The 16,365-nt window shown below is 40.0% G+C and overlaps 2 protein-coding genes across 2 annotated transcripts; both read right to left on the bottom strand.

The window, feature by feature from the left end:
* Positions 1-1,467: 1,467 nt before the first annotated feature.
* On the bottom strand, positions 1,468-7,226 carry LOC128244650 (uncharacterized). The gene is made up of 5 exons (XM_052962673.1): positions 7,071-7,226; positions 4,608-4,647; positions 4,022-4,177; positions 2,895-3,007; positions 1,468-2,170 (listed from the first exon to the last, which is right to left on the bottom strand). The coding sequence occupies exons 1-5, from the start codon at positions 7,214-7,216 to the stop codon at positions 1,537-1,539; spliced, it is 1,089 nt and encodes a 362-aa protein (XP_052818633.1). The 5' UTR covers positions 7,217-7,226; the 3' UTR covers positions 1,468-1,536.
* A 3,954-nt stretch (positions 7,227-11,180) lies between these two features.
* LOC128242416 (uncharacterized) lies at positions 11,181-14,841 on the bottom strand. The gene is made up of 3 exons (XM_052959558.1): positions 14,716-14,841; positions 13,533-14,436; positions 11,181-12,222 (listed from the first exon to the last, which is right to left on the bottom strand). Exons 2-3 carry the CDS (start codon positions 14,434-14,436, stop codon positions 11,396-11,398), a joined length of 1,731 nt encoding a protein of 576 aa, XP_052815518.1. The 5' UTR covers positions 14,716-14,841; the 3' UTR covers positions 11,181-11,395.
* Positions 14,842-16,365: the final 1,524 nt, after the last annotated feature.

Genomic DNA, 16,365 nt, shown 5'->3' on the forward strand with positions numbered 1-16,365 from the left:
CTGGTAAGCCCAACCTCCAAGTCAAGATTGAGGGCCATGGGCGCAGGCATTGTTGAGTTATCACTCGGGCAACCTTTTATCGTTCAAAGTCACTGTTACCTTGACCTTTGGCCCAATGACCCCTAAAATCAATATGGGCCATTTACTGGTCAGGCCCAACCTCCAATTCAAGTTTGATGGCCATAGGTGCAGGCATTGTCGAGTTATCACTCAGACAACCTTTTACCATTCAAGGTCTTTGTGACCTTGACCTTTGGCCCGATTACCCAAAAACAATAGGGGTCATCTACTGGTCAGGCCCAACCTCCAAGTCAAGTTTGAGGGCCATAGGTGCAGGCATTGTCGAGTAATGACACGGACAACCTTTTACCATTCAAGGTCACTGTGACCTTGACCTTTGGCCCGATGACCCCTAAAATCAATATGGGCCATTTACTGGTCAGGCCCAACCTCCAATTCAAGTTTGAGGGCCATAGGTGCAGGCATTGTCGAGTAATGACACGGACAACCTTTTACCATTCAAGGTCACTGTGACCTTGACCTTTGGCCCGATGACCCCCAAAAACAATAGGGGTCATCTACTGGTCAGGCCCAACCTCCAAGTCAAGTTCGAGGGCCATGGGTGTAGGCATTGTCGAGTTATCACATGGACAACCTTTTTAGTAGTTTTACCATTCAAGGTCACTGTGACCTTGACCTTTGGCCCGATGACCCCCAAAAACAATAGGGTTCATCTACTGGTCAGGCCCAACCTCCAAGTCAATTATGAGGGCCATGGGTGCAGGCATTGTTGAGTTATCACTCGGACAACCATTTACCATTCAATGTCACTATGACCTTGATCTTTGACCCGATGAGCCCCAAAAACAATAGGGGTCAGCTACTGGTCAGGCCCAACCTCCAAGTCAAGAATGAGGGCCAAGGGTGCAGGCATTGTCGAGTTATCACATGGACATCCTTTTACCATTCAAGGTCACTGTGACCTTGACCTTTGGCCCGATGACCCCCAAAAACAATAGGGGTCATCTAATGGTCAGGCCCAACTTCCATATCAAGTTTGATGACCATAGGTCTAGGCATGGTTGAGTTATCACTCGGACAAGCTTAAAATTATTTTATCATTAAAGGTCACTGTGACCTTGACCTTTGACCCGATGAGCCCTAAAATCAATAGGGGTCATCTACTGGTCAGGCCCAACCTTCATGTCAAGTTTGATGACCATACGTCCAGGAATTGTTGAGTTATCACTTGGACAAGCTTTGGTCTACCGACCGAGCGACATACCGACATGCCTGTACAAAGCAATATACCCCTCTTCTTCGAAGGGGGGCATAACTAGTAAAATTCACCTTGAAATGTATATAAATGGCTTTGAGACCAATTTCAACAGTAGTCTTAGATGCTCTAAAACATTGCATTACTGAAATTTCTTATAAATATTAACAGATTGTTATTAAATAAACTATATCCATGAAACTTTATTGCTCAACACTTTCGCAAAGTACCACACATAAAAAAGAACAAAAATTACATTTCTAATCATCATAATTATTGTATCCATAAGTCTGCCTTTCTAATCTTTCTAATCTTCTTTTTGATACTTTAAAAGGCTTATAAGCCCTTTTCTTATCTTGCTTGAAAACCAGTCTGTCCATATTGAATGTTTCTTTTTCCTCTACTGCAGCAAGGGGCCTTTTTGCCAGCTTGCTATCTAGCACTTTCTTCATAAGGGAATCATGCTGTAACCCATACAGATCTTGTCTAAACTTGAAGTCACTAGTTCTTACTCTTTTTGAATCATTTCCTTCCACCCCTTTCTCTTCAACACTCAATTCTTGATCAAAACTGTATGATACATCTTCACATATATTACTATCAACTTCATGACTATCTAACGATTTATCCTCAAACTCAATTCTTTCAACATCAGTTTCACCTGGTTTCAACACCAAATCACTACTATGCCCGGTAGATTTCCATGCTTGTTTCCTTTTCCAATCTACCTGAAGTTCAAGCTTGTCTTCCTCTAGCTCCAATTCTGTATCTGGAGGCCCTGTGTCACGGTTGTTAAGTAGCTCCTCTATTTGCTTCTGGCGAGCTATGCTGATATCCCTCATGAATACGACCGGAGGTACACGCCCACACACCTGAGACTGAAGTAACAAGTGCCTGCAAGAAAAATACATCTTTAATACTGATTCATCTGTCAATAAAGGTAGTGATGGGAATTGGTTTCGATTTCATTAACAATTAAATTATCTGCTGGAAGCATTTAATTAAATTACGTCATAAATGCTATATCTGAAGGCTTTTGCTTCGAACGAAGACTTTAAACAAAGATAACTCCACGATTTCTTCAAATTTTTAAATGAAACCCAACACAGTCTACGCCTCTTATGTAGCCCCTCTTTTGGTCATTTACCAGAGTTTGATTGAGAGTCTAGTTTCTAAAAACACTTAAAAAAAACCTTTCACAAAACAGCCGTCTGAAGGAGCACTGTCAAAACATTATTTTGTGAAACAGGTTTGTCGAAGTGTTTGATGAAAATAATCACCTTATCAAACTCCGGTAATAAAATGAAGGTGAGGCTCTTTAAGCAGCATAGACTGCCCTGTTTCTTTTTAAATGGTGAAGTAAAAGAAAAGTTATCTTTGTTTTAAGTCTATATTTTAAGCCAAATATTGCCTACTGACATATCGTGTATGACGTAATTTGTCATGTGGTATACATACACTGATAAAATACAGGTAATTTGAGGTAACTGTCATTGAAGAATAACATACATTTACATTTACCAATCATATATTATTTCAAGGTACTTCATATGATTGTGCGAGGGTTGATTTAGATGTTTAACAAAGTCCCGGGCTTGATGTTGGGGGCAATGCTCACCTGAGTTTGCCAGCCTGTGTTTCAAGGAGCTGTTGAGTTTGTTTGTCTTTTTCATGCACTCCGCTTGCCTCCCACCAAACCTTCAGTGCAGAGTAGCTTGGAACAACTTCAACCTGCAAAGCCAATATATATATATATATATAGAGAGAGAGAGGTCAATACTAGCTAAGAAGCCAGTTTTTTGTTTATACTTCCATACTTTAAACAAAGTTGGTGAAACAAAATAATACAACATTATATTAATCACTCTTGTTGGCACTATGTAGTCTTAGAGGGCGGTCTTGTGTTGCAGGGGAAAACCAAAGTGCCTGGAGGAAACCCAATTGTCTGGCTTGATGACCACATACCAAACTCACATGCCCCCACGCTGGGAATTGAACCAGGGTTGCCTTAATGAGAAGGGAGCGCAGTAATCGGACAACATAGAAGCCAATTAGGGCTAGTAGTCTCATCTCTAGTTCAAGCGCTTATATAATATAATAGTGCAAAACAAACTAAACTTTTATATTAAGTTACATCCCTCTTGAGCTGAGCACTCTACTTTGTTTACCCTTAGTTTTCAGCTACATGTATCATGCCATCATATATTTATAGTTTATATCATTTAATCTCTTCACATTTTCGTTCACCAGAGTGATGATGATTTATCATAATCAAACCTCTGATGAATGAGAATGTCTCTTCATAACATAGCTTAAATGATATGTACAATAAACATAATATCGGAACATTTTGTTCATATTCTTAATGCTGTGACCTTGGTTTAGTGAAGCCTGTAATTGTTTTGAAATGTTCATTTTTCACAAGTAAATAGGTGAGTAAACAGAATTTGAAGAAGTGAGTACTAAGTTGGGCATAACTTAAATGTGGTTGTTATACTTGATAAATGTAGGGTTTGTGGAAATCATATTGGGTCCTAATGCATCGCTTCCAATCAATGGAAGTTTTATTAATTTTTGGGGGTCCTAGGGATGCATGGTTAGTTTAAAATGCGCATCCCTAGCTTGCACATTGAGTCCAAAACATGTGCATAGTTTGTGAGGGAAATCCCTGGGTGCTTTAATTATCTTGAAGAATGCGATGAAACTATACATGTGTCATAATAATCATGTCAATAACCATTTCACCTTGATTATGTTTACAAATACATCCATCTCCCCATTGGCGAATATCTGCAGGATGGTATCTTCAAGCACATTGCCAACCCAGTTGGTTCGACGTATCACCCCGTCCGAGTACCGTATCTTGCTCTTAGTACCGGTTTTGACAGTTGTTCCCTGGGCCTAAAAATAGAAACAAAAGATCAATACAAGATATACGGTTCTATAGAAGCATTTAACATTCATATTTAACATGGAAAATCTGCATAATGGGTGCACACATATGTTAAACCTGCCACCAAGGTAAAAGAAAAAATCGCCCAAGATTACAGTCTAGTACTTTTATCAAAATAATAAATAAATTTAAATCTCTTTTACATAATACAAGTATTTGTTTTTGTTTTCAAGCATTAGCTTTTCGTTATAAGACTGTTGCCTCTGTAACGTCCACACGACTTCAAACCTGGCTTAGCTATGCTCCTATACACTTTAATGAAGAGTTTTAAGACATATATCAAAAACAATAGTCAGTAATAAAATCTCCGCAAGCTTATATGTTAAATTTATATTGTTTTTAGGCCCTTACATCAAATATAAAGAAATCTTATCATACCTCTGGATTGAAAGGCACTGACCATGCTACAGTCTTTTTCCTGGAATGTACAATGACCATGTATATGTGTGTTTTAATACATTTTATATGGTCTGCATCTAAGAACTATTTATTATTAGGCTTAACACCCTTTTTATGCCCCCAAAGGTGGGCATATTAAAATCGCACGGTCCGTTCGTCCGTCCTTCCGGCTCTGTAACTTTCCCTTGTATGGACAGATTTTAAAATAACTTGCCACATGTGTTCCACATACCAAGACAACGTGTGGCGTGCAAGACTCGTGTCCCTACCTCAAAGGTCAAGGTCACACTTAGTGTTTATTCACAATGGAGTGCTGCATATAAGGACATAGAGTATAGGTTGTCGTGTCCAGGCTGTAACTTTCTCTTGTATGGACAGATTTTAAAATAACTTGCCACATGTGTACCACATACCAAGACGACGTGTCGCGTGCAAGACCCGTGTCCCTACCTCAAAGGTCAAGGTCACACTTAGTGTTTATTTACAATGGAGTGCTGCATATAAGGACATAGAGTATAGGTTGTCGTGTCCGGGCTGTAACTTTCCCTTGTATGGACAGATTTTAAAATAACTTGCCACATGTGTTCCACATACCAAGACGACGTGTCGCCTGCAAGACCCGTGTCCCTACCTCAAAGGTCAAGGTCACACTTAGTGTTTATTTACAATGGAGTGCTGCATATAAGGACATAGAGTATAGGTTGTCGTGTCCGGGCTGTAACTTTCCCTTGTATGGACAGATTTTAAAATAACTTGTCAAATGTGTTCCACATACCAAGACGACGTGTCGCGTGCAAAACCTGTGTCCCTACCACAAAGGTCAAGGTCACACATAGTGTTTATTCACAATGGAGTGCTGCATATAAGGACATAGAGTATAGGTTGTCGTGTCCGGGCTGTAACTTTCCCTTGTATGGACAGATTTTAAAAAAACTTGACACATGTGATTCACATACCAAGACGACGTGTCGCGTGCAAGACCCGTGTCCCTACCTCAAAGGTCAAGGTCACACTTAGTGTTTATTCACAATGGAGTGCTGCATATAAGGACATAGAGTATAGGTTGTCATGTCAGGGCTGTTACTTTCCCTTGTATGGACAGATTTTAAAATCACTTGCTACATGTGTTCCACATACGAAGACAACGTGTCGTGTGCAAGACCCATGTCCCTACCTCTTAGGTGAAAGATACACTAAGTGTTTATTCACAAGGGAATTCTGAATATAAGGACATAACAGTGTAGGTCGTCAAGTATGGGTGGTATTTTTTTATGTTCAGAGGCAATTTAAAATAACTTGCCATATGTATTTGACACGTAAAGGCAAGATCAACTTTTCATGTACTGACCTTGTTCGTAGGTCAATGTCACATTCGGGGGCATTCGTCACATACTGTGACAGCTCTTGTTCGTATTTAAGAGGGTCATTTTCTCAGTAGGATGAAGTTCTGCCAGATAAGCAATCGTAACCGGTTGTGACCACTTGGTATGAGATATGAAGAAAATGGTTTCAAAAGTATTTATTTATCTGATTATTAACAAGAGCTGTCACAGAGACAGCGCTCTCGACTATTCCGCCGCTTTTCGGTGTATGGATTGAAAAGTTTTGGCGAAACATGCATGGTTCAGTTAGATAAGATTTCAATGCAATACATGATGTGCCGAGATATTACCATAAATTGAATTATTTGAGGTGGTACCCAAACTTTAATGTGAATTCTAAGTCGAAAAAGGGACATGATTCTGTCAAAATGCTCATTACAGTGACCTCCTGTGTACAGGTTGGGGGCATGATGGTGAACAAGCATGCAAAGTTTCAAAGCCAGATGTCAATGGACTTTGGAAATATTTGAGGTGGTACGCAAACTTTAACGTAAATTCTAAGTCGAAAAAGGGGCATAATTCTGTCAAAATGCTTGATACAGTGACCTCCTCCTGTGTACAGGTTGGGGGCATGATGGTGAACAAGTGTGCACAGTTTCAAAGCCAGATGTCAATGGACTTTGAAAATATTTGAGGTGGTACGCAAACTTTAACGTAAATTCTAAGTAGAAATAGGGGCATAATTTTATCAAAATGCTTGATAAGAGTTACCTCCTCCTGTGTACAGGTTGGGGTTATGATGGTGAACAAGTGTGCAAAGTTTCGAAGCCATATGTCAATGGACTTTGAAAATATTGAGGTGGTACACAAACTCTTACAAAAACTTTAATTAAGTGGTTACAGCGACGCTCGGGTGACTGGGATAGCTCTCCTTATTCTTCGAATAGTCGAGCTAAAAACACACGCCCCAGAAAATGGGCGCTTAAATGGTCTATGGAAGGACCTGTCAAGATTTAGAGTTTACGAAACAGACAGTTTAGGAAAAGACCATAATTCTTCTCAACTACACATGTACAGTATTCGGACAAAAAAATTAGGACTGTGATTCCTCATCAATTACCTATTTCCTTTGTTCATTATTTTCTTCATCATAGGAGACACTTCAATGCTCTTGTTTCTTATGAAGAATACCCCATGAACACGATAAAGCAGTAAAAAAACACTATTTTTTAAAGAGTATCTGGTTTGTCGCAAGGGCGCCGCCATCTTGAATTGCAAAAATTACACTAGATGAAATAATACGCACGAAAAAGGTCAAACTACACTAATTGTTATGCCGAGTCAAACAACCAACTTCTTTATATATACCGCTTTAATACAGTCTCGGACACTCGAATTCTTTGTTTGTCTCAAAAGCAATGTAATGGTTGCTGGACAAAATGCGAGAGATTTGGCAAGGATGGAAGGATTAGTTGCCTTATTCATTTCCAAAGCAATGCAATTGTTGCTGGGCAAATGTGAGGGATAGAGCCAGGACGGAGAGAATGGTCGCCTTGTGCGTTACCAATGTAATGTAATGCTTGCTGGGCAAATGCGAGGGATAGAGCCAGGGCGGAGGGATGAGCCGCCTTGTTTGTTTTAAAAGCAATGTACTGGTTGCTGGGGAAATGCGAGGGATATATGACAAGGACGGAGATGAGTCGCATTGCCTGCCAGTTTCCAAAGCAATGCACAAATAATGGTTGTTGGGCAAATCAGACGGATAGAGCCAGGACGGAAAGAATGGTCGCCTTGTGTGTTTCCAATGTAAGGTCATGTTTGCCAGGCAAATTAGAGGGATAGAGCCAGGGCGGAGAGATGCCGTGTTGCCACTTCTACAACAACAGCTACTACTATTCCTTCTACTAACTATCATATAACTAATAATGATGCTGCTAATCTCGCGTTAATCAACTATATGTTGCTGCGAATGAAGGAACTAAGCTTTTTGAATCAATGCGAAGACCCTTCATTTATCTATTTATAATGAGCGCAAAGTACAATGAACCCTTAAAGGGACTGTACACCAGATTCGCACCAAAAAAAGTTTTTTTCTGTAATGAATCTCAGGACAATTATCTAATGGAATGTGTTACGCTGTGATATCATAATTGTAAAAAAGTACCAAAATGTAAAAAAAAAAATTGTGTCGGAGACCGGGTTCAAACCCGTGTCGCCAAAATTTCAGTCCAGCGTCGTATCCACTGAGCTACGACGGCCTACTCTGTTAATTACATAATTAAGCTATACACGTACCTCGGTAATATCACGTGATAACACCGACTAGCCAATCACGCATAAGAAATGAATTCTACCTGGTAGACATACCCAGTAATCTTTTTAAAGGAAATTACGAAATAACTGCTCAACTTAAATAAATTGTACACTATGTGGTACTTCAAGTAGTAAGTTTCAATGCATTTTACACATCGATGCCAAGTTTATGTCAGTTTTTGACAGTTTTCTCTTCTTTTTTTCGATATTTTATCATACGGAGTACAGCCCCTTTAAGGAGATTTTCGACATCCACAGTTAAACAACTCCCCGGTATCATTTTATTAAATATACATGAGTCATAACATTTTGAGCCGGTAGTCGATAAGTTTGACTGGGGTTCGTGATTCTATTTCGGTCAAAATACATCCTCACACCGGCCAAATCCTAATAGCCTCTTATAGAACAATACCATAATCAAGTTGTTAAATTAAACGACTTGATTACAGTATTGTTCTACAAGAGGCTATTAGGATTTGGCCGGCGTGAGGAAAATAATTAGTTGTTGGGGAACTAAGAAATATAGTTAGTACATTTGTGCTTGATGTTTTCAATCTTTAAACACAATTCAAGAGTGTGGTTTAGATAGTTAAATATTGTTATCAAGGAGATTGTTCATAAACAATATTAAAGATGTAATGCTTAGCTTAGTTAATTAATAATTATATTTTTATAGTAAAGAAAATCATGTCAATACTTAATAATAAACTATTATTGAAATTTTTGTTTTATTTTTGACAAGTGTCGTAATAAACAAAATGAGATGAAGCGTTAAACCTAAGAAACATGCACTATAGAAAGATTTTTCCGAAAATGACCAAAATCATTGCTTCTCTGAATTTCATGCTGGTCGTAATGGCCATTAAATGAAATGAATTAGCTGTTGATAAAAATTACATGAAGAACCAAGTCAGCCCTTTAACCCTTAGCACAAAACCACTGAATGGAACATAATGCATATGCTGCTAAAATCAGGTATATGCTGGCATACAGTGGTTTCCTTCTTAATCGAAAATTGGATAGGATTTCTTGGCATGAGTTGCTTTGTTTGTTACTAATGTAATGCAATGGTTACCAGGCAAATTAGAGGGATAGAGCCAGGGCGGAGGGATGGGTCGCCTTGCTTGTTACCAATGTAAGGTCATGGTTGCCAGGCAAATTAGAGGGATAGAGCCAGGACAGAGGGATGAGTCGCCTTGTTTGTTTCCAATGTTATGCAATGGTTACCAGGCAAATTAGAGGGATAGAGCCAGGACGGAGGGATGAGTCGCCTTGCTTGTTACCAATGTAAGGTCATGGTTGCCAGGCAAATTAGAGGGATAGAGCCAGGACAGAGGGATGAGTCGCCTTGTTTGTTTCCAAAGCAATCAAATGGTTGCCAGGCAAATTAGATGGATAGAGCCAGGACGGATTTATGAGTCGCCTTGTTTGTTTTCAAATCAATGTTATGATTGCCAGGCAAATCAGAGAGAAAGAGCCAGGGCGGAGGGATGAGTAGCCTTGTTTGTTTCCAAAGCAATGTAATTGCTGCTGGAAAAATGAGAGGGATATAGTCAGGTCGGAGAGGTACGTTTAAGAGCCTGCACAACTCAAATCCGCAATACAATCGATTCCGTTGGCTCGAACTCCAAGGGACCGGCGAAAATACATCGAGCCTCAGAAAATTCGAGCCAAGCGGGAATCTTTTCCTGAGTATAAAGAAATGGGTCCTAAGCATCCAGATCGAGCCAACGAGTTATTCGAGCTAAACGAGTTCGAGCTAACGGGGTTGGACTGTAATTAAAATATAATGGATTTGAAGATTTCACCTAGTGTTTTTTGTTTTTCATTGCGCCATGCATTGTCGTTGGTATGCATTCCGTGTTTTTACAATTGATTTGACAATATTAAGTAATATTCAATACACAGTAATTAAATTTACGATTCACAGTTCCTCAATGTATGGTACACAGTAACTCAATTTATGATTCATAAAAACTCATGGAAACTCATTTTTACAGAATACAAACAACGACGTTTATGTTGGTAATAGTTATTTATTACCCGGTGTTACAGTTTCCCCAAACGAGAGCAAAGCAGACGATCAGAACCACTTTGCAGATAATGCCTCAAATTTACTGATCCTTGTTTGTTAGATTATCAAGATCTTCCCGCGCCTATTGGCTGAATTCTGGCTCAACCCCCGAAATTACGCACCCGAAGAGAATACTCCACCACTGAGCTATCGGGGCGGTGAAAATTATGTAAGTATATGAGTCATTCTGCGACCCTTCTAGCTATTCTCGGATTATCCCATTGACACCTGCCATAATGAAGCTATTATGAAATTAACCACTGTGGAATTTTTACCACTAATCTGATAGATTTAAATGATGGCCCTAACATAAATGAATTCATATTTGCGACAGGTCATTGCCTTTCTTTATTGATTATTGCTTGATATGAATAATAGACGTTTATTAAGACCAAATCATCGAAACATTAAGAACACAGTGTGATTCTTTAACATAAATACAGAGCCCAATCAGCTATCATATATTTACAGGATTTCTTAACTGTCACTTTAAGATTTGTTTATAAACATTTTTTATTTAAAATGTTTAAGTGAAATCTTTGGTTATTTTCAGGACATGGTTAAATGAAGAAATATGACATACAATTTTAATAAAAAGGCAATACCAATTTTGCGTCTCAAGATACGTAATTACTCAAAATATGTAAATACATTTTATTAGATACCTTAAATTTGAAGGTATAAAATCTTTTTATCACTTTTACATTTCAAATGGAAGCTGGATTTACACTTGGAAATTTCCATTGAAAACATCCTTTATAGTTACTTGAAAAAATGTTATGATACTACTACAATATTTACACTAATTTGTTTTTCTCTTTCTTGCTAAACATAACTGCAAAATTACACTTAATATTTATTCGATATATTGTACATGTCATTTAATATAAATGGTTATTCAGTTTGATAACACAAGGTTACAAAAAACCCAAATCAAAACCGCAAGCTGAAATTGTAAAATAAATGTTTTTGCATTTACTTTTCAGTTGTTTAAAGGTTATTTAATGCATGGTAATTTCTTCCTAAAAATAACGATCACGACTAAGGAAGAAACACTGTCAGTTTGCATTAAATACCTTCAATGAGTCATTTCCGTTCATCCAGACAACTACTGTGCGTGTGTAGGGACAAAAGGACACAGAGTAGGGACTGACCAGTCCGTCATTATGTCCCAGTATTTCCACCATCTTGCCGTCCCTCTCCGTCAGCAGCATCACGTTGTGGCTACTATTCCCACACACGAGCAGCTGACCCGGACCTACCGCCACCACGGACACGGGATATTCGAGCTTCTTGTCCCTGTACTCTCGAAGGGCCTTCCCGTCTAGAGACAGCTGGAGGACGGTGTGCGCATTGTAGTCAGACACGTACAGAGTCGGTGGTGTGGAAGCTGACACAGTCAGGTATAGTGGGCGTTGGAAAGGTTGTCTTCCATCCACTGTTTGAAATGTACTGATAATAAGCCCATCCAATGTCATCACTTCAATACGCGGGTTATATGGGTAAGAAACGTATAGTCTATTGTTGTTGTATGCAATACCATGACACCCAGGTGATACTTTAATTTCCTTTCCACGCGACAACTGCCCTTCTTTCGTAGACATCAGTTGTATCATGGACTTATCCAAGAGAGTGACAGCGGCCTGGTCATCAGGAAGCGCACACACGACACGGGGCCTGCCTGGCAATTCGAGTCGGGACGTGACGGTGCGGGTGGTGGCGTCCACCAGTTTGGCACACCTGTTACCGCGGTCAGTCAGAAGGAAGATACCGGGAGACAGCAGGGTGAGGCCGGAAATAAAGCAGGTTCTCTGGTCTTGTGGCGTTCTGACATTGATGTCTGCTCCATTCTTCCATGTCACAGTAGAGACGTCAGGAACTGGAACTGAACACAATAATGGACTAGATTATTTTTTCACTTTCGTCTTATAAACTTAAATGAGACAATGGTTTAAACTTTTTTTAAAAGGGTGCAGCTTCAATTTTAAGTGTTTTTTCTTCAATGAGAAAATTTAGATTAAACAAACAAGACACAGACACCCGGTAATAAATATAAATGATAAAGAGGCGTTTTTGGTTTTAGTGTAATATACAATAAAATTCACCGAGTGAGCACCAAAAGCTATATTTGACAAGTTGTGTTATAATCATTTTTATGTTCCCGTCTTAAGTACGCCTGCAAACAAATTCATTGTACAATTTCCCCCGTATATCTTACGAACACATTATTAACATGTCTTTTCTGTCAGTTTGATATTTTAGCCCAATTATTGTGACAAGATTTACACCAGGGATAAATGTGTGCACATAAGCGCAAACATGCATTTTTCTTTCGGAGGCAAATTTGCATTATGTTCCAGTGTGTGTTTCTATTTTGGAGGTCTTAGATCGAATATTCAACAAAATACAATAAAAGTAATGCAATTGATATAAAAAAACTGTCGAAATGTTATGGCAAATTATTTATAACTTTTGTTTTTTTATTGAAAATATTTTCGTTTCTCAATTGTCATATAAACTCGTCAAAAACATACCCCAAGGCCAAATGTGCATCCCGTTGATATGTTTGCACGGGGTGCAAATGTTGGGCATATAAGACACAGCACTAAAAATGGGCATTACCATTACTTTGAGTCAGCTGATCACCTTTTTAAAACAGTAAAAATAGTCATAAAGATAGTATTTCGAACAGAAAAATACATATAAATCAAAGTTCTTTTTGTTTTAGATGGAAAAGGTCGGAGTGTTGTGAAAACCTTGAAATATATTTAAATGACACTGTAAAAAATGTTGCTACAAATACGCTTATATACAGTAAACCCAATAACTATGGATTTTATGATAAATTCCAATTTATACCGAATGGGAAAAACAGGCTGCGTTGGCATTCGCGTCGAGGCCCATTTATGTTTGTTTACAGTGTACTTGCAGTGTACTTGAAACCAAGCGTGGTTTACCGAATTAATTGCAGCAAAAACTTATTGATGATCAGTAATTGAGTATTAATACGTTTTAATTTAGTTTAAGTTAAACTTCTGTGTCATAATTTAAGTAATAGCTTTCGCCATTATGAACAAGAACTCAATATAAGGACAATTATTGAAATATAACTTAGAATTTTACTCAAATAATTACAACGCCATCGTTTGTATGGTCAAGTGATACTTAAACATGTAAAGTGATTTTTAAACATACTATTCTTTCGAAACTCTCCCGCAACGTCAAGTGTGCCAATGCCCATTATCGATCCCAGTAGCCGCTCCGTGTCCGCGTCCTTAGTAAACTGGTACTTCCGGGCGTTCACCCTATCAACCATCTTCTTCATACTGTTATACATTCCCCATAGCTCCTTACGGCCTCGCCTTGCCGTCACGTACAGCTGGTTCACCGAGACGTCACCGGAAGTCAGTTCCGTCCTCATGGCCTCAAGTCCGGTTTTCATCAACTCACAATCGGTCTTAAGTGCAGTCAGCGCGTTCTCATCCTCAGTCTTCACCTTCTCAATGTTGTCGAGCAACTCCTTCTCGCGCCTGTCCAGATATGTGTTTATTTCTGCACGGAACTTCCTCAGTTTATCTATCTCAACCTTAGACTGGTTTTCAACTTCACCAAAAATCTCCTTGACGTTACTAACAAGCCCGGATAAAAGATCTTCAGCTTGTTTAATTGATGGTTCCAGCTCTCTAAATTCATTTCCAATGACAAATTCTTTAGCCACATCAGCGATGTAGTCAACTTTACAGCTGCGATGGTCGAGTACGACACAATCACCACAGCCAAGGTCTCCGTGGGTCGGGCAATAAAACTTGATCATCTCCTTCGGATGGTTGTTACAATAATCCGTGTCGGCGATAGCTGATTTCTTCGTTGACGGGTAGAAGGAGGGCATCTTATCTTTGGACAGCAAAATATGGTTCCTGGACATCTTCAATCTCTTATGGTACTCGACACAGGGAGCGCACATGTACTCCTCGCATGTCTGACAGAAGCCCTGGGCCACAGCGCGTTTACCCCCTTCTCCACACGGCTGGCAGTAGACCGTGGCGTCAGTGGAACCCTTGTCAAGGTCAGGGTCACGCTTCTTCCCGGGTACCTCCATCTATGTAAACAAACTATATGAATCACTTTTATAAGCTTACTGTTTCATTCAAATGAAAACGCACAGATTCAGTACAATCAAGTAAAACACTGCCCTTAAACAAAGATAAAATTCCTTGTCTATACGAATCATTTTCAAAACGAAAGTAGTGATCGATGTTCTAATTTAGAACAGCATTAGAGATCGTTCAAATGTGCTTTTTTTATTATTTTCCCCACACAATCTTGCTTTAAATATCGGTCAAACAATTCTTAATAAAGAAATACAAATATTATTTACCTTTATTCTGTTGATCTTTTAAACCAACAAGGAAGTAAATTCATTTCATCCACTGCGCATGTCCATAGATCACCTTTGTATCGATTCACGTTTAAGTTAAAACGTTTGTAAACATGCGATTTAAGATACTACATACTCAAGGTATTTACATCAAAATGACTCCGGATTTTATTGACCGATAATGATGTGAATAGGCAGAACCGAATAATAATAGTAATAATAATGATGATGATGATGATGATAATAATAATAATAATAATAATAATAATAATAATAATAATAATAATAATAAAAATAATAGGCTAAATCTTTACATTCCTTGTCTATTTTCACTATATAATAACCGCCTTCCACTCTCCACATCCCTCCACTCCCAATTTCCGCAGCCCTCACCTTTTACCCTTCTCCCCTCCTTTTTACCAATACCTTTCGCCAACCCTCCCCCTTTTCCCATCCCTCTCCATTTTCCCATTCCCTCTATCTTTTCCCATCACTCTATCTTTCTCTATCCCTCTACCTTTCTACATCCCTCCATCTTTCTACATACCTCTCCTTTTTCGCATCCCTCTATCTTTCCCCATCCCTCTCCCTTTGCCCGTCCCTCTCCCTTTGCCCATCCCTCTCCATTTGCCCATCCTTCTACCCCCTCCCTCTGCCCTCTCCTTTTGCCTATTACTTTTCATTTCCCAATCCCTCTCCTTTTCCCCGTCCCTCTCCTTTTCCTCACCCTCTCCCTGTGCCCAATCCTATCCCTTTGCTCATCCCTTAGCCTTTCCCCATCCCTCTCCTTTTGTCCATCCGTCTAACCTCCACCCACCCTCTCCCTTAGCCCATTCCACCCCTTTCCCAATCCCCTCCCTCCTTTCCTCATCCCTCTCCCTTTCCCCATCCCCTCCCTCTCCTTATCCCTCTCCGATTCCCCATCCTCCTCCCTTTCCACAGCCCTCCCCCTTTCCCCGTCACTCTCCCTTTCCCAATCCATCTCACTTTGTCCATTTCTATCCCTATCCCCATCCCCTCCCTTTCCTCATCCCTCTCCCTTTTCCCCATCCTCCCCTTTCCCCATCCCTCTCCCTTTCCCCATCCCTCTCCTTTCCCCAACCCTCCCTCTTTCCCATCCCTCTCATTTTGCCCACCCGTCTCCCTTTCTCCATCCCTGTATCTTTCCCCATCCCTCTCCCTTTCCCCATCCCTCTAACTTTTCCCATCCCTCTGCCTTTTCCCATCCCTCTCCCTTTTCCCTTCCCTCTATCTTCCCCATCACTCTATCTTTCTCTATCCCTCTACCTTTCTACATCCCTCTACCTTTCTACATCCCTCTCCTTTTTCGCATCCCTCTATCTTTCCCCATCCCTCTCCCTTTGCCCATCCCTCTCCATTTGTCCTTCTAACCCCCCTCTCTCTCACCTCTCTCTTTGCCCATTCCTTTTCATTTCCCAATCCCGTTCCCTTTCCCCGTCACTCTTCCTTTCCCCACCCCTCTCCCTCTGCCCATTCCTATCCCTCTCCCCATTCCCTTGCTTTCCTCATCCATCTCCCTTCCCCCGTCCCTTTCCTTATCCCTCTCCCTTTGCCCAATCCTATCCCTTTGCCCATCCCTCTCCTTTTGTCCATCCTTCTAACCTCCACCATCCCTCTCCCTTAGCCCAT

Source organism: Mya arenaria, chromosome 8, assembly GCF_026914265.1.
Source record: "Mya arenaria isolate MELC-2E11 chromosome 8, ASM2691426v1".
Taxonomy (NCBI): Eukaryota; Metazoa; Mollusca; class Bivalvia; order Myida; family Myidae; genus Mya; species Mya arenaria.

Excerpts from the sequence above, each read along its gene's own strand:
- LOC128244650 (XM_052962673.1), bottom strand. The coding sequence starts at position 7,216 with ATGGCGGCGCCCTTGCGACAAACCAGATACTCTTTAAAAAATAGTGTT. Across the intron at positions 4,178-4,607 it reads CAGTGCCTTTCAATCCAGAG|GCCCAGGGAACAACTGTCAA; the intron begins GTATGATAAGAT and ends TTCTATTTTTAG. Across the intron at positions 3,008-4,021 it reads TATTTGTAAACATAATCAAG|GTTGAAGTTGTTCCAAGCTA; the intron begins GTGAAATGGTTA and ends TTGGCTTTGCAG.
- LOC128242416 (XM_052959558.1), bottom strand. The coding sequence starts at position 14,436 with ATGGAGGTACCCGGGAAGAAGCGTGACCCTGACCTTGACAAGGGTTCC. Across the intron at positions 12,223-13,532 it reads GGGAGAGTTTCGAAAGAATA|TTCCAGTTCCTGACGTCTCT; the intron begins GTATGTTTAAAA and ends TATTGTGTTCAG.